The 23,793-nt window shown below is 46.1% G+C and overlaps 4 protein-coding genes across 6 annotated transcripts; 2 read left to right on the plus strand and 2 right to left on the minus strand.

Annotated features, from left to right (window-relative positions):
• Nucleotides 1-497: 497 nt before the first annotated feature.
• On the plus strand, nucleotides 498-1,775 carry LOC138212386 (gamma-crystallin M2-like). The gene is made up of 3 exons (XM_069172739.1): nucleotides 498-515; nucleotides 861-1,154; nucleotides 1,479-1,775. The coding sequence occupies exons 1-3, from the start codon at nucleotides 498-500 to the stop codon at nucleotides 1,773-1,775; spliced, it is 609 nt and encodes a 202-aa protein (XP_069028840.1).
• Nucleotides 1,776-6,555: 4,780 nt separating this feature from the next.
• On the plus strand, nucleotides 6,556-7,481 carry LOC138212379 (gamma-crystallin M2-like). The gene is made up of 2 exons (XM_069172727.1): nucleotides 6,556-6,816; nucleotides 7,185-7,481. Exons 1-2 carry the CDS (start codon nucleotides 6,556-6,558, stop codon nucleotides 7,479-7,481), a joined length of 558 nt encoding a protein of 185 aa, XP_069028828.1.
• A 903-nt stretch (nucleotides 7,482-8,384) lies between these two features.
• Nucleotides 8,385-19,473, minus strand: LOC138212373 (sodium channel protein type 4 subunit alpha B-like). 2 transcript variants are annotated; one of them, XM_069172719.1, is made up of 25 exons: nucleotides 19,322-19,473; nucleotides 18,857-18,985; nucleotides 18,538-18,623; nucleotides 18,197-18,433; nucleotides 17,834-17,897; nucleotides 17,574-17,715; nucleotides 17,233-17,448; nucleotides 16,786-16,885; nucleotides 16,460-16,689; nucleotides 16,235-16,306; nucleotides 16,040-16,141; nucleotides 15,539-15,886; nucleotides 14,203-14,374; nucleotides 13,916-14,106; nucleotides 13,554-13,614; nucleotides 13,221-13,375; nucleotides 12,816-12,989; nucleotides 12,339-12,440; nucleotides 11,903-12,187; nucleotides 11,675-11,728; nucleotides 11,383-11,517; nucleotides 11,152-11,256; nucleotides 10,619-10,889; nucleotides 9,834-10,381; nucleotides 8,385-9,644 (listed from the first exon to the last, which is right to left on the minus strand). In XM_069172719.1, the coding sequence occupies exons 1-25, from the start codon at nucleotides 19,381-19,383 to the stop codon at nucleotides 9,483-9,485; spliced, it is 4,203 nt and encodes a 1,400-aa protein (XP_069028820.1). In that variant the 5' UTR covers nucleotides 19,384-19,473; the 3' UTR covers nucleotides 8,385-9,482. The 2 variants fall into 2 exon arrangements, with proteins under 2 accessions (XP_069028820.1, XP_069028819.1); XM_069172718.1 differs by having other exon boundaries at nucleotides 13,916-14,109.
• On the minus strand, nucleotides 19,425-23,483 carry LOC138212375 (sodium channel protein type 4 subunit alpha B-like). Of its 2 annotated transcripts, XM_069172721.1 has the most exons (5): nucleotides 23,464-23,483; nucleotides 22,785-23,071; nucleotides 20,145-20,319; nucleotides 19,843-19,980; nucleotides 19,425-19,672 (listed from the first exon to the last, which is right to left on the minus strand). In XM_069172721.1, the coding sequence occupies exons 2-5, from the start codon at nucleotides 22,871-22,873 to the stop codon at nucleotides 19,514-19,516; spliced, it is 561 nt and encodes a 186-aa protein (XP_069028822.1). In that variant the 5' UTR covers nucleotides 22,874-23,071; nucleotides 23,464-23,483; the 3' UTR covers nucleotides 19,425-19,513. The 2 variants fall into 2 exon arrangements, with proteins under 2 accessions (XP_069028822.1, XP_069028821.1); XM_069172720.1 differs by lacking the exon at nucleotides 23,464-23,483 and having other exon boundaries at nucleotides 22,785-23,142.
• Between the last annotated feature and the right edge of the window lie 310 nt (nucleotides 23,484-23,793).

Below are 23,793 nucleotides of genomic sequence, written 5' to 3' on the forward strand. Positions count from 1 at the left end.
TGCAGAAGGAGGCGGAGCTTCTCAGGTGAGTTTATGAAAATGTTTATTACTTTATGAAATGAGATCGTTAGAAAGCTCCAACAGATACTCGAAGGATCTCCACTCTGACTGTCGGCGTGAGAAGTGACAGGAGGAGTGATCAACCGGCCGCAGTGATCAATACTTTGTAGAGTTCGATCGGGAGGTGCCGCTGAGTGTGATCTGAGGCTGAAGGTGCTGCAGGTGAGTCGTTCTGCTGCCGAACAGGTTAACAAAGTGCTGGTGTGGATGAAAACAGCAGCTGAAAGCCTCACGTGGTCATTGTTAACCCTTTCAAAGAGGCTTTGTGTGTGTGTGTGTGTGTGTGTGCTGACTCGGCGCTCTGACACAAAGCAGTGAGTGACACTCAGGTGTATAAAAGCTGCGCTCTCACAGGTGAAGGCAGTCCACCTCCAGCAGCTCACAGCAACCCGCCAGCAACCTGCCAGCAACACACCAACAAAATGTCTGCCGCTGACATGAACATGATGAGCAAGGTAAGTCCCAGCATGCACCTCTCCATCGAGTCACATGACTTTACACGCACAGGCCAGGAGCTGGTGATGTCATCCCTCAGGTCTCTGCTGAACTGTACTGCAGCTCAGTCGGAAGATTCAACAGCCGACCAATCAAATCAATCGATCAATTTAATCACTCAAGACAATAACTGAGGTTAATCAATCATTCTGTGTGATCAATACTTCACCTGTTATTATAAAACTACAAGGAGGCAACAATCAGTGAGATGATTGATTAGTTAGTTGATTAATTAGGTGATTGATTGACAGTTGATCTCGTTGTTTGCATTCACGTGGCATGTTGATGATGTCATGTGACCTTAGCAGCGGTCATGTGACCTGAAGGTGTCATTCATTCCTCCCGTCTCCCCTCAGATCGTCTTCTACGAGGACAGGAACTTCCAGGGCCGTTCCTACGAGTGCAGCAACGACTGCGCTGACATGTCGTCCTACATGAGCAGGTGTCACTCCTGCAGGGTGGAGAGGGGCTGCTTCATGGTCTACGACCGCACTAACTACATGGGCAACCAGTACTTCATGAGGAGGGGAGAGTACTCCGACTACATGAGCATGATGGGAATGAACGACTGCATCAGGTCCTGCCGCATGATCCCCATGGTAACCACTCAACCCACCACAGCACAGTACACACCATCCCCATGGTAACCACTCAACCCACCGCAGCACAGTACACACCATCCCCATGGTAACCACTCAACCCACCACAGCACAGTACACACCATCTCCATGGTAACCACTCAACCCACCACAGCACAGTACACACCATCCCCATGGTAACCACTCAACCAATCTGTCCTCCTACATCTCTGAGTCACCCTCTGGGCGTCCACGTACCTTTGGTGGTGTTTCGGTCCAGATAAGAAGTGATTTCCTGTTCTGCAGCTGACTGATTATTGATTATTAATTACCGATGTGTTCCAGCACCGCGGATCTTACAGGATGAGGATCTACGAGAGGGAGAACTTCGGAGGTCAGATGCACGAGCTGATGGACGACTGCGACAACATCCAGGATCGTTACCGCATGTCCAACTGCAATTCCTGCAACGTGATGGACGGCCACTGGCTGATGTACGAGCAGCCCCAGTACAGAGGCAGGATGATGTACATGAGGCCCGGAGAGTACAGGAACTTCATGAACATGAACATGGGCATGGGCATGAACATGGGCAACATGAGGTTCATGAGCATGAGGCGCATCATGGACTCCTGCTACTAAACACTGTCAGTGTGAGAAATAATAAAACAAAGTTAGTTTAAATAGTTTTCTGTCTTTCATTCAACTGCATGAAGAAATGAGAATAACACTTGGGCTCAGAAACTCCTACAAACATGAACTGCATTTTATGTATTAATGTATTATTTAATGATGCCAGCAACAAAAAGTTGCGACACGGGCAACAAAAGACTGGAAAAGTTGTGTAACTAAAAAAAAAAAATCACCTGGTGAAACATCTCAAAACTGAAAAAACTGATTTCAGAGAGGCAGAATCTCTCAGCAGTGAAGATGGGGAGAGGTTCACCACTCTGAAAGACTGTTTGGGAAAATAGTTCAACAATTTAAGAATAATGTTCCTCAACGTAAAACTACAAAGAATTAGTGGATTTCATCGTCTACGGTTCATAATATCATTAAAAGATTCAGAGAATCTGGAGAAATCTCTGAACACAAGGGACAAGGCTGGAAACCAATATTGGATGGTGGTGATCTTCGGGCCCTCAGGCAGCACTGCATTAAAAACACACTATTCTGGAGTGGAAATCACTGCATGGGCTCAGGAACACTCTGAAAACCATCGTCTGTGAACACAGTTCATCGCTGCGTCCACAAATGCAGGTTAAAATTCTTCAAATAAAATAAAATAAGATTGACTTTATAAATCTCACAGTGGGGAAATTCGGTCGTCACAGCAGCAAGAAAAAAACAAGTGCACACAATGTGACATTTTTTTACAAATATGTATAAGATATAAGAAATAAGATGTAAATACACACACAGACTATATACACACAAAATTTTTTTTAAATTAAATTAAAAAATAAATAAATACAGTTTGGGATGAATGGAAAAAAATGTCCGGTGCTATGAAATGAAATGAAATGAGATGAACAGTGCAACGATATATTATAGGGTGGTGTTGTACAGTCTGACAGCCGTCGGACCAAACGACCTGCGGGTGGCGCTCTATCCTGCACCGAGGGTGCAGCAGCCTGCTACTGAAGGAGCTGCTTAAAGCTCCTACAGTCTCATGGAAGGGATGAGAGGTGTTGTCCATGATTGATTGGCGAACATCCTCCTCTCACCCACCTCCTCTACAGAGTCCAGAGGACGAATAATAAGAAACCAGATAGAAATATGATCCAGAAACACCGCCGCCTTCTCTGGACCGAGATCATTGAAGATGGACTGAGGTGAAGTGGAAAACTGTCCTGAGGTCTGATGGATCACAATCTGAGATTCTGTTTGGAAATCATGGACGCTGCATCCTCCAGGTTAAAGAGGAGAGGGACCATCCAGCTTGTTATCAGCTCAGTTCTAAAGCCAGCATCTGTGATGGTACAGGGATGCATTAGTGCACATGGCATGGGTAGCTTGAACATCTGGAAGGAAGCATTAATGCTGAATGATATATTCAGGTTTTGGAGCAACATATGCTGCCATCCAGACAACGTCTCTTTCAGGGAAGGTCTTGTTTATTTCAGCAGAACAACGTCCAACCACGTTCTGCACGTATTCCAACAGCATGGTTCTCTAGTAGAAGAGTCCGCTGATAAACTGGCCTCCTGCAGTCCAGACCTGTCAATCATTGAAAACATCTGGAGCATCAGGACATGAACAATACAACAAAGGAGACCCTGAACTGTTGAGCAGCTGGAATCCTCTATCAGGCAAGAATGGGACCACATTTCACTTTCAAAACTCCAGAAACTGGTCTCCTCAGTTCCCAAAGGTTTCCAGAGTGTTGTTAAAAGAAGAGTTGATGCAGCTCAGTGGTGAACATCATCCTGAAACAACTTTATAGAGACCTGTTGCTGACATCGTTCAGTTTTTCTTTCTCTTTTCTTTGAGGGTTTCATGTTCATTTCCTGTTTTATTTTGGTAACTCCCCTTGTGTCTTTACTTCCTGTCCTCCTGTCTTCCCACCTGTGTCTGATTGTCTTCCTGCCCTGATGGTTTCCAGCTGTGTTCAGTTATCTTCTGACCTGCTGCTTATAAAGTCTGCCTCCTCACCTCCTTCTTTGTCAGACGGTCGTCATGGTTACCTCTAAGCTCATTCTCTGTGCTCCTCCGAGTGTCTTGTAGGTTTTCAATGTTTGACCTGAGTTTTTTCACCTTCTGGACTTTGTTTTTTTTTCACTGTTTTTGGTATCAACTAGTAAACGATTCTAAACTCTACTTTTTGTTTGTCGTGCATTTGAGTCCAAAAACCCCTCAAAACGTGACAGCATCAAATTTAAATTAAGTACAAAATTTTGTTATAAAACAAAAACATTTCTCCATTTCAACATTTGATATGTTGTCTTTGATCTATTTGCAATTAAATATGAGTTTATGTGATTTGCAAATCATTGCATTCTGTTTGTATTTACATTTTACGGTGCGACACAACTTTTTGGAAACAGGGTTGTTGCCTATGACAGCGGTTTACCATTAAAACGAAGACGAGGAAGAAGAGGAAAACAAAATACTGAAGCTCTGAAGTCTTTTACTTACTGCAGAACTGCTGATTGATCTGATTGATCTGATTGACCTGATTGATCTGATTGACATCATTGACCTGATTGATCTGATTGATCTGATTGACCTGATTGATTTGATTGACCTCATTGATCTGATTGATCTGATTGACCTGATTGACCTGATTGATCTGATTAACCTGATTGACCTGATTGATCTGATTAACCTGATTGACCTGATTGATTTGATTGACCTCATTGATCTGATTGATCTGATTGATCTGATTGACCTCATTGACCTGATTGATCTGATTGAGCTCATTGACCTGATTGATCTGATTGATCTGGTTGATCTGATTGATCTGATTGACCTGATTGACCTGATTGATCTGATTGACCTGATTGACCTCATTGACCTCATTGACCTGATTGACCTGATTGATTTGATTGACCTCATTGGTCTGATTGATCTGATTGATCTGATTGACCTCATTGACCTGATTGACCTCATTGACCTGATTGATCTGATTGATCTGATTGATCTGATTGACCTGATTGATCTGAGTGATCTGATTGACCTCATTGATCTGATTGATCTGATTGACCTCATTGACCTGATTGATCTGATTGATCTGATTGATCTGCAGGAACGTGGATCTGCTCAGGTTTATTTTCCGAAGTTAATAAATAATAAACACAGCTGCTCTCTCTCTGTCACGTCCCTGATAATGAGTGAACTTAGAGGAGATAGATGTTCTTCCCAGTTAAACAGCTGCACACACGCAAAAAATCAAGAAAATACAATAAAACTTCAACGCAGGTTGGAAACCAACAAAACTTTAAATACCTGTTTCATCCAGAAGTCCAGAAAAGTAACTGAACAGTGAACGTCGTCAGCAGGACTTTGATTTAAAGACATACAAAGATTTTCTCAGTTTGGACTGTTGGTTTTACTAAATTTTATTTTGCTGCAACACATCCCAGATTTAAAATTGAAAGTTGAATGTTTTACGTCCAGCTGATTTGATGTGTTTCATGTTTTTTCCTTCGAACAACAGACGCTCATTTGAGTCTGAGACATTTTTCCTGTTGAGAGTCTGAACTGAAAATCAGAGATTAGATTTTAGATTTTATTGAAATATATTTTTCTCAATTTAAAGAAGAAATCACAATCACATTATTCACTCATCTTTATATTATGTTTATTTTTCACACTGGATTCCATTCGTACAAACTAATAGAAATATAAAATATATGTCCCTGTTCATCGTTTATGATATTTTTTTCATCTTTCTGCTGATGATGTCACATTCATCATTAAATCAGTACAGAAGATCTTGTGTTTATATTTCAACACACCTAGTTATTTTTTATTTATAAAGTCTGACTCTTATTTTGATCCATTTAATATTTAATTCTGAAACAAATCCTGAATGAGTTTAAACACACGAATAACAAACGTTCATAATGAATTGTTGTTTTATTTCTCATTGAAAAAATAAACTTTATTTTGTAAAATGAGTGGAATTGAAAGTGGATTTGTTTTTAGTTTATCTGAATGGATTCGTGTTTGTTTTGTGTTTTGTTATTTTAAAGACTTTAGAAGATTTTACTATAAACAATCGTAACATGAGTTTTTTGGGGGAGAATTTATTCAAGTAAAAAAGATGTATTAAAGATTTAAAGAGGTTTATTTTTATTTTTATTCCTGTCAGGACAAACAGGCGACTTTATGTTGAATTATTTGAGATGTTGAAGATACTTCTGGTGGTGTTGTTTCTGTCGGAGATGAATGTGAACAGCGGTGCATGTCCAGCGTGACGATGTCATTGTCTTCAGGTTTTTGTTTCTAGAAAGCTTCGTGTCCACAGTGAACAGAGGACTGAAGGAGACACATAGCTGCTGTCTGTGGCTCTTTGTCTCTAGTTTCTAAGAGAAATGCCGAACACTGAGCGTCTCTTTTATGACGCGCTGCTGGCTCAGGCTGTTTGGACAAAAGGCTTCAGCTGCTCAGGTGCTATAAAGAGCAGCAGTTGCTCCACAGGTAGCACACACAGTTCAACCAGCACAGCAGCAGCAGCAGCAGCAGCAAGCAGCCGAGCAACCCGACAATCAGGCAACATGACCACCAGCAGCATGAACATGATGGGCAGGGTGAGTACCAGCAGCTCTCAGCACTTTTTAAATGTTGACACGAGTTCCCAACAGGCTCTTTGATTTATGGTTTAGTTTGAAGCCTGTAAATAAAGGAACAGTTCGGTTTTATTTGAAGGGAAACTCTGAAATACGCAGGATGAATCTTAACTTCTACGACCTGATGGATGTTTTTCTCCCCTCAGATCGTCTTCTACGAGGACAGGAACTTCCAGGGCCGTTCCTACGAGTGCAGCAACGACTGCGCTGACATGTCGTCCTACATGAGCAGGTGTCACTCCTGCAGGGTGGAGAGGGGCTGCTTCATGGTCTACGACCGCACCAACTACATGGGCAACCAGTACTTCATGAGGAGGGGAGAGTACTCCGACTACATGAGCATGATGGGAATGAACGACTGCATCAGGTCCTGCCGCATGATCCCCATGGTAACCACTCAACCCACCACAGCACAGTACACACCATCCCCATGGTAACCACTCAACCCACCACAGCACAGTACACACCATCTCCATGGTAACCACTCAACCCACCACAGCACAGTACACACCATCTCCATGGTAACCACTCAACCCACCACAGCACAGTACACACCATCTCCATGGTAACCACTCAACCCACCACAGCACAGTACACACCATCCCCATGGTAACCACTCAACCAATCTGTCCTCCTACATCTCTGAGTCACCCTCTGGGCGTCCACGTACCTTTGGTGGTGTTTCGGTCCAGATAAGAAGTGATTTCCTGTTCTGCAGCTGACTGATTATTGATTATTAATTACCGATGTGTTCCAGCACCGCGGATCTTACAGGATGAGGATCTACGAGAGGGAGAACTTCGGAGGTCAGATGCACGAGCTGATGGACGACTGCGACAACATCCAGGATCGTTACCGCATGTCCAACTGCAATTCCTGCAACGTGATGGACGGCCACTGGCTGATGTACGAGCAGCCCCAGTACAGAGGCAGGATGATGTACATGAGGCCCGGAGAGTACAGGAACTTCATGAACATGAACATGGGCATGGGCATGAACATGGGCAACATGAGGTTCATGAGCATGAGGCGCATCATGGACTCTTACTACTAGTTGCTATGGAAACGCTGAAAACATATCAATAAAGTTGTGTTGAACTTAAAGATCACTGCTTGCTCTGTTCTTTGTTGTTCGGGTCAGAGGGTTGTTTTATTGTCTCACGAAAGACAAAACAGAGTTGTGACGTCACTTCCTGTCGAGCTTCAGTATAATCTGTTAGTTTATTTCATTGGTCTTTGTGAAAAAAAATGCAGGCAAATAAGTGTGGAGAACCTTGAACATCAAAAAGAGTCAATAACTTGATATAAAGAGCCCGAAGTGGGCGGGGCCTCAACTACCTGAGGACACACCTGTCCGCCAGGTGGGGTCTGCTACCATACCTCCTTTATCCAACACACACCTCCTCGGGTTGTCCTGCCTCAGCTGAACGCAGCATGTGCAGTGGAGGTTAACTGTGGATGATGACATCATCTAAGTGGGTGGAGTTAGAGAGTGGCTTAACAACTGGTTCTGTTCGGTTCCGAGTGGAGCGTCGTGGAAAAAAACAGGTAAACGTCCATCAAGCTTCTGTGTCTCCTCATTTCCTGTTTTATTTTGTTCTCGCCAGTGTGTCTCGTTTTCTGGTGTCTTCACTTCCTGCTCGCGTGTCTTCCACCTGTGTCCAATTATCTGTCCTCCCCCGTCTGCGTCATCCTCACCGGTCGCTCCAGTCCGCGTGCTCATCGTTCCCGGTGTCTCGTGAGTTAACCGACTTCTGTTTGTTTCTTCAGGACCCGTTGGTCCTCTCACCTGTTCAGGTGCTCACCTGCTTTCGGGACTTTTGGACCGTCTCTGTTCATGTTTGTTAATCCTCTGCTGTTTTTGCCGTTTTTCACCATCAGCCTAGGACATTTTTTCGGATCTCAACAGAACAAATGGATTTAAAGCCCAATAATCCCGAAACATAGAAACCAAACAGCGTGTTTATTCATGTTTATTAGTTTGATTAATGTTTAAAAAAATAAGAACAACATCATTTGATTATGTTCAAATGATCTGTCATCATCAAAGGTGCAATAAAAACAGAGTAAAAAACAAACAAAAGAAAAAACAAAGGAGTAAAAACAAACAAAAGTAAAAACACAATAATAAAAATAAACTAGGTTCAAAATCACACAAAATTAAAATTAAAAATTAAAAACATACAAAATTTAAAAAAATAAAAAAAACATAAAGGTAAAAAAAAACAAGAGAAAAACAAACAAGAGTAAAAATGAATACAAGTAAAAACAAACAAAAGAGTAAAAAACAATTAAAAACAAACAAAAGTATAAATGATTGTCTTTCTTTAATGTATGTTTCTATCAAACTAAACTTTGCTGTTTTCCTGCTTTTTGTTTGTTTCTTCTGGTTTGTTCGATCTGATGATGCGTTTCCTTCCTTTACACGTTTAACTAGTTAACCAGCAGCTAACTTACCCGCCACAACAAGCAGAAGTTAGAATGACTTCACTTTGGACACACGGGGGGGCAGAGAGATGGAGGGAGGGACAGAGGGACAGAGGGACAGATGGCGGGACAGACAGAGGGACAGAGGTGACCAGGTGGAAGCTCAGCTGTTGATAATGATGTTTGGTTCATGAAGTTTAAATGTTTGTTTAGTGATGAAACTGATGAAACAATCAGAGGTACATACGTGTTATTAATAAATCACTGAGGTACATACGTGTTATTAATAATCAGAGTAATAATAAAGGCAGTGACTGAATTACAGAGACAGAGGACACGTTGAGGAGACAGAGGACACGGGGAGGAGACGGAGCACAAAGTGAGGAGACAGGACACGGGGAGGAGACAGATGACAAAGTGAGAAGACAGAGGACACGTTGAGGAGACAGAGCACAAAGTGAGGAGACAGATGACAAAGTCAGGAGACAGAGGACACGGGGAGGAGACAGAGGACAAAGTGAGGAGACAGAGGACACGGGGTGGAGACAGAGGACACGGCAGGACATTTTGGTTTGACTCGTCGTTGTGAGAGGACAAAGACATGAGAGACGAAGAGACGCTGCCATCATCAGCCCATTGACTCCGTCGGGTTCTCATCAAGGCAGGAAGTCGGGGGGGACGAACCCGAAATCTTGGACGGGTCTGGTGTCCCCTCGGCATCGTTCTGGATCACCGCCGACGCCTCTTCCTGTTTGCCGTGCAGGATGCTGCTGATAGGTTCACATGACACCTGCAGGAAAAAGGAACCACCTGCGATGTGAAACTTTTTTTATTTCCTCATTTCTAAAAAGTATTATTATTTATTAGTAGCAGGAAGCCTGAGGGCGGGGCCTGGGGTCGGAGGGAGGAGCCTGGAGGTACAAATATACTTTGTTAGCCGTTAGGTTATTTTGAATATAAAAGTATATTTTTCACTTACCTGAGGGACGTCCTCGGCGTCTTCGGCGTCCTCGGGGTTCATGGCGTTGAATGTCTCCAGGATGACGGCGGTGAACAGGTGGATCTGCAGCAGGAAGACCAGGAAGATGTAGGAAGTGAAGAAGACGAGGGCGGCCGCTGGGCTGCCGCAGCTCCCGGTGCTGAAGGTCGTCTGGAGGCCGCAGTCCGCCGGCGTGTTCGTGAGGCCGTACAGCAGACTGTGCCACTCCAAATATGTGAACACCATCAGCATGCTGATCACGCTGCTGCCGAACGTCTGGAAGTTGAACATGTCGTCGATCATCATCTGTCGCGGCAGGTACGCAAAGTGAAACATGCCGACGGCGGAGAAGGTGAACATGACGAGGAGGAGGAGGAGGCCGATGTTGAAGAGGGCAGGAAGTGACATCGCGAAGCCCATCAGCAGCACCTTGATCCCTCGGGCATGGCGAATGAGACGGAGGAAGGGAAGGATGCGAGCCAATCGGAGCACAGAGAAGAAAGCTGGGCTGATGAAGTACTTCTCAATAAGATCAGCGAGGAATAGACCTGACAACAAACAAACAAACACGACAACAAACAAACAAACAAACGTTCCAGACAAATCGTTACGTTAACGTTTCAGTCAAACTGCAAATCTGAGGGATCGATCAGTTTTTTTTTTGTTGTTTTTTTTTTTTTTTGGGGGGGGGGGGGGGGGGGTTCTAGTGTTTTAGAGTACCAAGACGATGACATCACCAAATGAGACCAGTGACATCATCAGGCAGGCCACTGTGACCGGCTCACCTATGATGATGAAGATGAGGACCACAAAGTCGAGGATGTTCAGGCTGCTGCTGAAATAGTGACGTCCAAGAGCGACGACCTTCAGAAGGAACTCTGCGAGGTAGACGATGATGAAGACGAAGCTAAACCAGTTCAGGACGGCTTCTTTATCTGCGCTCTGCTCGTCCGTCTCCACCATCAGAACCACCATGTTCAGGCTGATCACCATCACCACGACGACCTTGAAGAGCAGAGCCGTCACCAGGTCAAAGAGCCGAGCCCGGCACGGATTCTGGAGACGGAGGGAAGATACAGCGGCATGACGACGGCCCGCGGAACCCTAAAAACAGCTTCGGGTGGACGGACACCTGGACAGGTGTGGAGCAGCGGGCCGCGGTGCACAGGGCAAATGAACTGTCGGTGGTTTCTCAAAGTCATGAGCGGGTATCAGTTCCGTCTGACGGACAGAACTCAAAGGTTCTAACACAGATACAGGCGGGGGTTCCGAACTGGACTCTGACCCGAACACACCTGAGCCGACGGTCTGAACCCACCTGGGGTCGAGGGACGGGTTCCTGAGGTTCCTTGGAGAACCACCTCCTCACAGCTCGGATGAAGTTCTGCTGCTGCTTCGTCGTAAAAACATGTTTCCCTCCGAAGTGAAGAAGAAGAAGAAGAAGAACGTTAACTGACCAATCACAGACCACCGAGAAACTGTTGTCATGGTAACCGTTCAACTGTCAGTCTGTCGCTCTGTCTGTCCGTCTCTCTGTCTGTGGACCTATCTTGTGTCTGTGTTGATGAAGCGTGTCGATGAAGACTCTGATGAAGAAGTTGAAGGTGAAGAAGTAGCTGATCATGAAACAGATGAAGAACAGGAACATGGAGAGGTTGTACTCGTACTGCGGCTGACTCTCCACCTACACACACACACACACACACACACACACGCACACACACTTTTTACATGTCGTGGTTTCAGTCCTTCAGGCTTCCTGTATTCTGTTTTGTGTAAGTCTCATTCTGTCCACCAGAGGGTGCAGCAGCAGTGTTTACAGCAGCAGCAGGTGTACTGACCTTTGTGATGTCCATAGCTGCGTACATGATGCTCAACCAGCCTGTAGATGTCGTCTGACAGAGAATCAATACAGAACTTCATGAGAAAAACACTGAATTTAAGTTGTGTAAGTTACAGTTGTGTTGGTCACCGTGCCGTCAAACAGCTCAGCCGGACTGTAGATGTGTGTGTGTGTGTGTGTGTGTGTGTGTGTGTGTGTGTGTGTGTGTGTGTGTGTTCACACTGACCATCACCATTAGCGACAGATAACCCATCGCCACGTTGTCAAAGGTAAACTTCGGGTTCTTCCATTGGACCTCTGTATAGTTCGCCTCCATCAACCAAAAACACTCGGTCTTGTTTGCCACGTCCGTAGACATGAATATCTCCTCGCTCGTCTCGTTCAAGCAGTACAAGAACTTTCCTGCGAACATTTGCACTCCCAGAATGCTGAAGATCAGCCACACGGCCATCACAACCAGCAGCACGCTGAACATCGGCCCGAGGCACAGCGACAGGCCCCGCAGCACCACCTGCACACAGACAGACAGGTAGGGAGTGAGACAGGTCACAGGCAGATAGGTAGAGAGACACAGGTCACCTGCACACAGACAGTGTGTGTGTGTACCTGTGTGTGTGTGTGTGTTATATATTTTACAGATGAGTTCACAGTTCCTGTCTCACCCTCATGCCCTGGAAGCGAGACAGGGTCCTCAGGGTCCTCAGAGCTCTCAGAGACGGACAGGAGAATCCGAACAGGCCAAAAATCAGAGAGACCAGAGACACCTGGAAGACAAAAGCACACCTGCTGATGACATCATGAACAGGTGAGCGCCACGGCTCCGGTTAACTAGAACCAGTCAGCTTCACCCGGCCGCCCGCTGATCTTATTTGTTTTTTTTATACTTAATCCAAACTGAAATAATGTTTGTGATTTTCCTGGTTGACCTTCGTGACCCATCATATAAACTCCGGTTCAGATAACCAGGGGTCAGGATCTCAGGTTACCATGGTAACTTCAGGTGTACGAAAGTTAAATCTATGCTGAGCTCAGATTGTGGCTGTCAGCCAATCAGAGAGCTGGATTATCTGTGGTTCATCCAGGCTGCCTCATTACTGCAGTTATCAATCATGTTGTCATTGTTGTGTTATTGTTCTCACGTCTAAGACAAGGAAGTCGAGCCAGAACCAGAAGCTGCTGAAATACTTCTTGAATCCAAAGGCGATCCACTTCAAGAGCATCTCGACCAGGAAGATCACAGTGAACACCAGGTCCACTCTGTCCAGAACCGCCTGCAGAACCGGACGGTGTTGCAGGTGGTCGTCCTCAAACACCTGTTCACACACACACACACACACACACACACACACACACACACACACACGGAGGAGGCGCACACACACACACACACACACACATTTTTTAATCCAATATTCACACTCGACACTAGTAGAGACGCAGTGTGTGTGTGTGTGTGCCTCCTCCGTGTGTGTGTGTGTGTGTGTGTGTGTGTGTGTGTGTGTGTGTGTGTGTGTGTGTGTATGTGTGTGTGTGTGTTTGCTTACCAGAGCTGCACAGCTCAGCAGGATGATGAACACAATGAAGGCCTCAAAGTATTTGTGTTGTACGATCAAGAAACAGGTTCTCCTGAAGTTAGACCAGACCCTCCCTCTGCCCTGGGACGTGTCTACACACAGGAACGGACAGCAGCGGTAACAACCTGAGACACACACACACACACACACACACACACACACACACACACACACACACACACACACACACACACACAGCTGTTATTGATCACTAATTGGCTTCTGTTGTCCTGATCACTCTCCAGAAAAGTGTGTGTGTGTGTGTGTGTGTGTGTGTGTGTGTGTGTGCGTGCGCGTGCGTACCATCACAGCAGCAGTCCCCAGGTGTGTTTTCTTTATGATTTTCATCAGCTCTGACGTCACACTGAAGAAACACATTAAACAGTTTTACACATAAATAAACTCTATTGTTGTTGTTTGTGTTTCTGTATGTTAAACGTCCTTTTTTTTTTTACATGTCTGGCTGTCATCGGGAATTTAACATCAACTGTTATAATAGTTATAACTGCTGTAACAGTTGTAACAAACACAATTAAAACTTTATTTACTGTTATTGATTATTTTACTGTAATTTCTCCTTTCATTTATTCTCAGGTTAGTCTTGTAAATGTTGAATCTGCTTCAGACTCAGGTTCAGTGTTAGTGGGAAAAAGTAGAATTATTACCTGCAGCCGTTTCTCTTCTTTATCTTCAGGCACCTTGAATTCACTTTCAGCCTCAGCGACTGGGGCCCGACAGGAAAACCTGTAAAGGGGCTCTCTGCTCAGGTCGTCATGGTTACCGTTTAGGGACAGCTGGTCGGAGGTCACAGGGTTCAAGGCCAGGTACTCCTTCTTGTCGTCTCTCTTAGTGTCAACTGCTGTCGACAAAATACACAACCAGTGAAACAAAATACATCTGAATCTGAGCAGAAACACACAGAAACCCTGAAACAACAAATACATGAACCCACCTTGGTGGTCAACATGGTTCCTGTTTCCCACCAAACTCAAGACATGTTCTCGGATCCAGGTGCCGGTCTGATTTATAGCAATCTGAGGGTTGTTTGGAACTTTTCCTTCCACAGCAGCGAGTTTATCATAACTGACCGAGCTGAGCAACAAAGTCATGAACAAACTCAGGACCTGAAACAAGACCAGGAACAAACTCAGGACCTGAAACAAGACCAGGAACAAACTCAGGACCTGAAACAAGACCAGGAACAAACTCAGGACCTGAAACAAGACGTGGAACAAACTTAGGACCTGAAACAAGACCTGGAACCAACTCTGGACCTGAAACAAGACCAGGAACAAACTCAGGACCTGAAACAAGACCAGGAACAGATTCAGGACCTGAAACAAGACCAGGAACAGATTCAGGACCTGAAACAAGACCAGGAACAGATTCAGGACCTGAAACAAGACCAGGAACAAACTCTGGACCTGAAACAAGACGTGGAACAAACTCAGGACCTGAAACAAGACCTGGAACCAACTCTGGACCTGAAACAAGACCAGGAACAAACTCAGGACCTGAAACAAGACCAGGAACAGATTCAGGACCTGAAACAAGACCAGGAACAGATTCAGGACCTGAAACAAGACCAGGAACAAACTCAGGACCTGAAACAAGACCAGGAACAAACTCAGGACCTGAAACAAGACCAGGAACAGATTCAGGACCTGAAACAAGACGAGGAACAGATTCAGGACCTGAAACAAGACCAGGAACAAACTCTGGACCTGAAACAAGACCTGGAACAAACTCTGGACCTGAAACAAGACCAGGAACAAACTCAGGACCTGAAACAAGACCAGGAACAAACTCAGGACCTGAAACAAGACCAGGAACAGATTCAGGACCTGAAACAAGACCAGGAACAGATTCAGGACCTGAAACAAGACCAGGAACAAACTCTGGACCTGAAACAAGACCTGGAACAAACTCTGGACCTGAAACAAGACCAGGAACAAACTCAGGACCTGAAACAAGACCAGGAACAGATTCAGGACCTGAAACAAGACCATGAACAGATTCAGGACCTGAAACAAGACCAGGAACAAACTCAGGACCTGAAACAAGACCAGGAACAAACTCAGGACCTGAAACAAGACCAGGAACAGATTCAGGACCTGAAACAAGACCTGGAACAGATTCAAGACCTGAAACAAGACCAGGACCTGGTTCGGGACCTGAAACTTAGATTGCTTTATAAATGTCAGATGCCTGAACCTCCAACCTCGGACCCAGACGATCCAGATCTGGATCGTCTGGGTCCGAGGGTTTGTGGGACCACAGAGACTCACCAGCAGGTTTCCGATAACCAGGACCATCAAGAAGAAGATCACGCACGAGGTCCGGTCCGAGACCTCCATGCAGTCCCACAAGGTCTCGATCCACTCTCCTAACAGGACCCTGAAGATGAGGAAGAAGGTGTGGACCGAGTCATGCATGTGCCAACGAGGAAGCATGCAGTCAGCCGAGATGCGACAGACTCCGTCTCTGTAGTCATTCTGGAACAGCTGCATGCCGACGACGTTGAACATGAAGACCATGACCAGCAGAACCAGAGTCACGCTCTGCAACGCGGCCCACGTGATCTTCATCAGCAGGTGCAACTCGGGCCACCACCGGGCCAGCCTCAACACCCGCAACTGGACAGGCCGTGAGACGGACGAGGAGACGTGGTGGGGGCGCAAGGAGACAAGGGAGGAGACAGTAATATTGACATCATTTAATGATTGTACTTTAATAATTAACAATGATGATGATGATGATGTTGATGATGATGTTGTCGTCACACTGACCAATTGAAAAATTCTCAGCAGAGATATACCCTTAACATCAGCCAATCCCAGCTCCACCAAACTGCTGATGACAATGACGAAGTCCAGGATGTGCCAGCTCACCTGTGACCATGGCAACAGAACAAAATACACACGTTTCCATGGGAACAGCGGTCAGTCAGCATCACTGAGTCTCAAACAAACAACGAGTCTGACCTGGAAGTAGCCGTACAAGCCCAGGGCCGCCAGTTTGAGGAACATCTCGGCTGTGAAGATCCCCACGAAGACCTGCGAGGGGGGTCAGAGTTCAAACTGACTGAAACAACACCCTTGTGTCAGAAGGACTAAACAGATCAGCAGAAATCTGTTTGTTAGTGTGTGAATGTGTTCACACCCGCGGGTCAACTGATCTTACAGTCAGATCACACCTCGACCACTGACCAGGTTGGCGATGTACAGCAGCTCGTCAAAGCTGGAGGTCATGGGATAATACTCCATGGACATGAAGACGGTGTTGAGGACGATGCAGATGACGATAACCAGGTCGAAGAACGGGTTCATGACGAAGGCCGAGAGCCACAGTTTGAGCCACCGGGAGCAGCCACAGCAGTCGCCCTTCAGGAAGAGGCGGACGAAGGCGCAGCGTGCAGGCCGGTGGTCCTCCTCATCTTCTGAAACCGTGAGACCAAAAACATCCGGTCAACAGTCTGCAGCTCGGACATGAACGTTTCACACGCGTGTTCCCCGCGTCACGGAAACATGTGTACCGTCCACAGCAGCGTGCTCGAGTCCCCGGTCTGCTGCAGCTGATTTCTTCTTCTTCTGTGGTGAGTTGTGTTCCTGTGATAGCGCCGCCGTGCTGGAGGCCTGCAGTCATATAACACATGAATTCAGTTTGGTCTGGTTGAATCATGACTCTTCATTATTTAGAATGAAGAAGAAGTCATGACTCATCATTATTCAGAGTGAAGCAGAAAACAGCTGATAACATACTGAAGCTCTTTAAAACATGTTTATTTGACCAATCAGAGCAGAGCCACACAGACACGGAGCCTGTAACCATAGTGACCGTACACAAAGATGGAGACAGCGCTCTCTCTGTCTATTAATGGCCACTGACTGACAGACAAATCACTGCCTGTCCATTAATGAGACATGATGATGACATCTGATTGGCTGCCGTGTGGTGATGTAGAGAAGATGAAGGCTCTCACCTCTTCCTCTTCCTCCTGCTCCTCTCTGCTCATCAGCACCTTCACAATTCGACTGAACTCTTCTTCTCTCCGTTTGGCCTCCGAGGTGCTGGCCTTTTCCTGCTCCACCATCGCTACGGCAACCATCGCCAGGAGGAGGCTGAGCAGGAAGAAACAGGTGGGGAAGAAGACGAGCACGGAGACGCTCACGTAGGGTACACCTGCTGCTCGAAATGTCTGCAGAGGGACAGGTGAGACAGGTGAGAGACAGACAGGAGAGACAGACAGGTGACACAGGTGAGAGACAAACAGGCGAGACAGACAGGTGACGTGAGACAGGTGAGAGACAGACAGTTTCTGACCAGCATCACCAGATTGTCCCAGAAGTCCCGCGTCATGAGTCTGAACAGAGACAGCAGAGACGAACCAAACGAGTCGAAGCTGGTGTATCCGTAGTTTGGGTTTTGACCGGCCTTCAGACAGACTGTCCCATCTGGACAGACCCTGAACACATCACCACACTATTAGTCCCTGAACATATCCCCACACACACTCTCAGTCCCTGAACACATCACCACACACACCGTTAGTCCCTGAACACATCGTCACACTCTTTACGTACCCAGCGCCGGAGCTATTTCCACACAGCAGAGCGTCATGGTGATGAGGCAGGTGGTAATAGTTCACTAAAAGACAGACAGACAAAACAGTCAGACACTGTTCTCCTCCTCCAACCCAAACACTGGGTATCCATGGCAACAGCTCGACTCTCATCTTCTTTTTTAAACATGGACCTTCACTTTTTTAATCACAGCACAGGTCGCCAGGTCTGAGCTCCAAAACAAACACAGTATTATCCTAGGGACACCTGAGGACACCCTGGGGACACCCGAGGACACCCTGGGGACACCCGAGGACACCCTGTAGTTTCAGTGGATTTGAAGACGATCAGGTGAGAGTCAGGATCTGAATATGGACGTCTCACCTGGATTGCTGATGTACTGGTGGTAATTAAAGTGAATGCTTCCTGTCCTGTTGTCATAGTAATCAGTGGTGGAGTTCAGCAGGTCGAAGTGCCTGATGACACATTTGTGCTTCATGACTCCCATGAAGAGCTGCAGACCAATCAGAGCCAAGATGCTGAGGCAAAACACCATCAGGACGATGACATCAGCAAGCCTCCTCACTGATTGGAGGAGAGCTTCGACAGTCTTCTTCAGACCTGAAGGGGGAGGGGGGGGGATTCAACCACACTTATTACACTGTGACAACACACACACAAAAACACACACACACACACACACACACACACAAAAACACACCGACCTGGGGTGACCATGAAGATCTTCATCACTCGAGGAATCGTCACCAGCACAGAAAACTTCCCCAAATCTACAAACTCTGTCAGAAAACTGAGACACAAACATCATCCTCTTCATCACCACCATCATCATCATCCTCTTCATCACCACCATCATCATCATCCTCTTCATCACCACCATCATCCTCTTCATCACCACCATTGTCATCATCATCATCATTCTCTTCATCATCATCACCATCATCATCATCCTCTTCATCATTCACAGGTGTGTGTGTGTGTGTGTGTGTGTGTGTGTGTGTGTGTGTGTGTGTGTGAGATCACCCCGTGCTGATGATGAGGAGGTCCAACCAGTTCCATGGATCTCTGATGAAGGTGAAGCGTCCCACACAGAATCCTCTGGACACGACCTTCAGGACGGCTTCCGATGTGTAGATGGCCGTGAACACACGCCTGTTCACACACGTGACATTAAAATACACGATCATACACACATTCACTGACAGATTGAGGACAGACAGATGGACAGAGAACAGACAGACTTTGTTTCTGAGTCCTCAGCTTGAACTTTTGACATTTAACTACTGTGACTCATGTTTACAGACGACATCACTTCCTGTACTTGTTTTTCTGCTACAAGAGTGTGCGTGTGTGTGTGTGTGTGTGTGTGTGTGTATCTATGTCTCTGAGTGCCTCTGAGTGTCTGTGTGTGTCTCTAAGTGTCTTTTAGTGCCTCTGAGTGCCTCTGAGTGCCTCTGAGTGTCTCTGAGTGTCCCCGTGTTGTCTCACTCTGCTGCTCTGCTCTCAGGAAACTTCATGAGGAAATAGTTGGCGAGAACCGTCAGCATCATGAACAAACTGAAGAACGTGTTTCTGTTAAAGAAGAACTGTCCAACAACTGTCCAACAAATGTCCAACACCTGTCCAATGGACAGGATATAAACAGGTTGCCATGACGATCACACAGTTCAGGTCCTGTAACTAAAATGACAAAGAGATCCAAAGATGTCGTGAAGGATATGGATGGAGGACAATCTTTATGGAGACGGTCCTCAGCGGGTTGGACGGACTCAGCAGGAAACAGGATGACTCTGCATTAAATCTGGACAGGATGTGTCCTTTACTGAGCACGATGAAGGTCTGCAGAGAGACAGACAGGTCAGAGGGACATGTCAGAGAGACAGGTCAGAAACAGACAGGTTGGGGACAGACAGACAGGTTAGAGAGACAGACAGATCAGAGACAGACAGGTTGGAGAGATAGACAGACAGTCAGAGGGACAGACAGGTCACCCGAAGTCTGAGACAGACCTTCTGTGATTGGTAGAAGGGATCCAGCTCCTCCAATGGGGTGGTGAGAAGCTCTGGGGGCGGGTCCCCATAGATGAAGGGGAGGGGCTTACCGGCCTCCAGGTGAGTGTCAGGTTTGGGCGGGTCCTTCTCTGCTGCCTGGAACACACAAACAGTCTGAACTTCCTGCAGGGTTGCCGAGTCGTCAATATTCTGTATTGATTACGTCTCTTTGTGTATAGATTCTGTACTGATTACTTTTCTCTGTGTATTGATTACTTCTGTTGATTACCTGTTATTGACAGGTGAAAGGTGATCGGTACCTGCTCGTTCCTCCTCCTCTTTGGCTCCTCCCCCTCAGCTTCCTGTCGTCGTTGGATCTCCTCCAGCGAGGCCGGTGTGAAGCGTCTGAAGATCTCCGTACCAACAGGGGGCAGCAGAGACACCATGCTGTCATTCTGCAGCACTGCCCGAACTTCACTGTTGCCTAGCAACCGTCTGTTGGGGAGGGGGGGGGGTAAAAGGCTTTCAGGATCAGACTCCATCACTGGCAGCCCGTTTCCACCAGTCATCACCAACACGTCCTCATGCTTCCCGCCGTGATCACTAGCATCCAACAGAACCCCTCAGGCTGTCCTTGGATCTGATACGGTCGGGTTGATGATGCCACGTGGAAACAGGCTCTGACAACAGAACCAGGTCAGACGGAGTTTACTCGGACAGAACCAGAACCAGAAATTACGGTCCATAACACAGTCCGTCTGCGATACAAGACATTAGAGCAGCGATGGACCCGGAGGTTCTGATGAGGCCTCGGCTAACTGCAGGTTCTGTTCCAGTGGGTTCAGGGTTCGGTATGAACGAAGCCCACGGTAGATATATCTATAGACACTGCTCAAAAATAAAGGGAACACTTAAACAACATCCCAGATCTCAATGAATGAAATCTTCCAGTTCAAATCTTTATTCATCACATAGTGGAATGTGTTGAGAACAAAATAACAGAAGAATGATCAATGGAAATCAGAATCATTATCCATGGAGGTCTGGATTCAGAATCATACTCCAAATAAAAGTGGAAAAATCAGATCACAGGCTGATCCAACTTCTGTGGAGATTCCTGAAGACAAGTCCAAATGAGTCTCAGTAGTGTGTGTGTCCTCCACGTGCCTGTATCACTCCCTACAACGCCTGGGCATGCTCCTGATGAGACCACAGATGTTCTCCTGAGGGATCTCCTCCCAGACCCGGATCAAAGCATCGGTCCACTCCCGGACAGTCTGCGGTGGACGTGGCGTCGGAGGACGGAACGAGACGCGATGTCCCGGATGTGCTGGATTGGATTCTGGGGAACGGGCGGGCCGGTCTGTAGCGTCGATGCCTTCATCGTGCAGGAACTGCTGACACACTCCAGCCACATGAGGCCAAGCATTGTCCTGCATCAGAAGAACCCAGGGCCCGCTGCACCACCAGTGAGCACAGACCCCACTTGTGGACGTCGGGTCCTCGTACCGCCCTCATGGAGTCTGTTTCTGACAGTTTGAGCAGAAACATGCACATTAGTGGCCTGCTGGAGGTCATTTTGTAGGGCTCTGGCAGCGCTCCTCCTGCTCCTCCTTGCACAGAGGAGCAGATAGCGGTCCCGCTGCCGGGTTGTTGTCCTCCTACGGCCCCCTCCACGTCTCCTGGTGGACCGGCCCGTCTCCCGGTATGTCCTCCGTCCTCTTGACACTGTGCTGACAGACACAGCAAACCTTCTTGCCACAGCGTGCATTGATGTGCCATCCTGGATGAGCTGCACTACCTGAACAACTTCTGTGGGTTGGAGACACCTCATGCTCCCTCTAGTGGTGAGGACACTGGCAAAATGCAAAAGGGACCAACAATCATCCAGAAAGGACGAGGACAGAGAAACGGTCTGTGGTCAGCACCTGCAGAACCGTTCCTTTATAGGGTTGTCTTGATAATTGCCTCATTTCCACCTGTTTGTTCCATTTGTACAACAGCAGGTGAAACTGATCCACAATCAGTGTTGATCCAAACTGGACACGTTGATTTCACAGACGTGGGATTGATTGGAGTTACATTGAGTTGTTTAAGTGGTCCCTTTATTTTTTGGAGCGGTGTAGATAGATAGATAGATAGATAGATAGATAGATAGATAGATAGATAGATAGATAGTTGGGTGGGTAGGTAGGTAGGTAGGTAGGTAGATAGATAGATAGATAGATAGATAGATAGATAGATAGATAGATAGATAATAGATAGATAGATAGATAGATAGATAATAGATAGATAGATAGATAGATAGATAGATAGATAGATAGATAGATAGATAGATAGATAGATAATAGATAATAGATAGATAGATAGATAGATAGATAGATAGATGATAGATAGATAGATAGATAGATAGATAGATAGATAGATAGATAATAGATAGATAGATAGATAGATAGATAGATAGATAGATAATAGATAGATAGATAGATAATAGATAGATAGATAGATAGATAGATAATAGATAGATAGATAGATAGATAGATAGATAGATAGATAGATAGATAGATAGATAGATAGATGATAGATAGATAGATAGATAGATAGATAGATAGATAGATAATAGATAGATAGATAGATAGATAGTGATCACACAAACACAGAAAACTCAGGCAGGAACTGAAGAACATGCACACTGCTCACAGGTAGAATCAAGCCCAGGTTGTGACCCACTGTTACACTACAAATAAAGCAACAGTTGAACAGTTATTGGTCAGTTATTGATCAGTTGCTGATCAGTTATTGGTCAGTTATTGATCAGTTGCTGATCAGTTATTGGTCAGTTATTGATCAGTTGCTGATCAGTTGCTGATCAGTTATTGGTCAGTTATTGATCAGTTATTGATCAGTTACTGATCAGTTGCTGATCAGTTATTGATGGATCACAGAGTTTTCACGCTTACATCTGTGCAGGAGTCAGTCTCAGCTGATTGGTCCTCCTCAGCAGCGGTCCTTGCTCCCGGATGCTCCTCCAAAAATCAAAAAGGGACATTCTTCCTCTCGTCAGGCGCCGCGCTCCGTCCCACCTGTCTCCGACACCTGTCTGTCTCCGTCTGTCTCCGTCCTGCTGATTCTTCTGCTCCTCGTCTCACTGCTCTTGTTGTCCTTCTGGTTGCTTCACTCTTCCACCGCCTCTACAGATCTGCTGCATGTGTTCTCCATCAGACCTCTGGCTGTTTACCAAGATGTGCTGCAACACACACACACACACACACACACACACACACACACACACACACACACACACACACACACACTGCTCAGTGTCCCAAGGGTTTCCTTTGTGATAAATGGACTTTCTGTTCAATATCCTTCTAAATGCTTTCAGGGGAACATCACGTCCTGATTTCCCAGAAACGCACACACACATACACACAAATACACAAATACACACACACACACACACACACACACACACACACACACACACACACACACACACACACACACACACACACAGATACAGAGCTCTGCCAGAGAAGTAAACAAAGCATTTAATCTCATAAAAGAACTGTTCTGGTTTCTGCTCATTCTGTGAATGAAAACACTTTGACTGCCAACAACACACACACACACACACACTTGTCCTTCTGCCTCTGTGGGGACCTCCTCAACATTAACCCCGATGGGATGCTCGTCTTTGTGTCCTCAGCAGCTGCAGTCTGTCCATTGTTCTGATGATGATATCTGATGTTCATTTGCAGCTGGATCAATTTGTTGAAAACAGCTCATTAAAAAAAGATTTGTTTCTCCCCAGTGATGAAATTAAAAACCGAGTGCGTGATGATCGTTCTGTCAGAGTGAAGGTCCGTTATTAACTCCTCCTGAACATGAGAAAAAATATTTCTTGAATTATTCTCCCACATGTTCAGTGTTGTAATCAGTCACTGAGCCTGTTTAAATGGAGACCAG

The sequence above is a fragment of the Embiotoca jacksoni genome, unplaced genomic scaffold (genome assembly GCF_022577435.1).
Source record: "Embiotoca jacksoni isolate LCO1_2020_lvr unplaced genomic scaffold, fEmbJac1.0.p SCAF_55, whole genome shotgun sequence".
In the NCBI taxonomy this organism is placed as follows: Eukaryota; Metazoa; Chordata; class Actinopteri; family Embiotocidae; genus Embiotoca; species Embiotoca jacksoni.

Coding starts and splice junctions, on each gene's coding strand:
- LOC138212375 (XM_069172721.1), bottom strand. CDS start 22,873: ATGTCCCTTTTTGATTTTTGGAGGAGCATCCGGGAGCAAGGACCGCTG. Junction 20,320..22,784: donor AGACTGACTCCTGCACAGAT/GTAAGCGTGAAA, acceptor CCTCCCCAACAG/ACGGTTGCTAGGCAACAGTG. Junction 19,981..20,144: donor AGAGGAGGAGGAACGAGCAG/GTACCGATCACC, acceptor TGTGTGTTCCAG/GCAGCAGAGAAGGACCCGCC.
- LOC138212373 (XM_069172718.1), bottom strand. CDS start 19,383: ATGATGCTGACGGTTCTCGCCAACTATTTCCTCATGAAGTTTCCTGAG. Junction 16,142..16,234: donor GCTTGTACGGCTACTTCCAG/GTCAGACTCGTT, acceptor CCATGGTCACAG/GTGAGCTGGCACATCCTGGA. Junction 12,990..13,220: donor TGCTGAGCTGTGCAGCTCTG/GTAAGCAAACAC, acceptor GTGTGTGAACAG/GTGTTTGAGGACGACCACCT.
- LOC138212379 (XM_069172727.1), top strand. CDS start 6,556: ATGTTTTTCTCCCCTCAGATCGTCTTCTACGAGGACAGGAACTTCCAG. Junction 6,817..7,184: donor CCTGCCGCATGATCCCCATG/GTAACCACTCAA, acceptor GATGTGTTCCAG/CACCGCGGATCTTACAGGAT.
- LOC138212386 (XM_069172739.1), top strand. Junction 1,155..1,478: donor CCTGCCGCATGATCCCCATG/GTAACCACTCAA, acceptor GATGTGTTCCAG/CACCGCGGATCTTACAGGAT.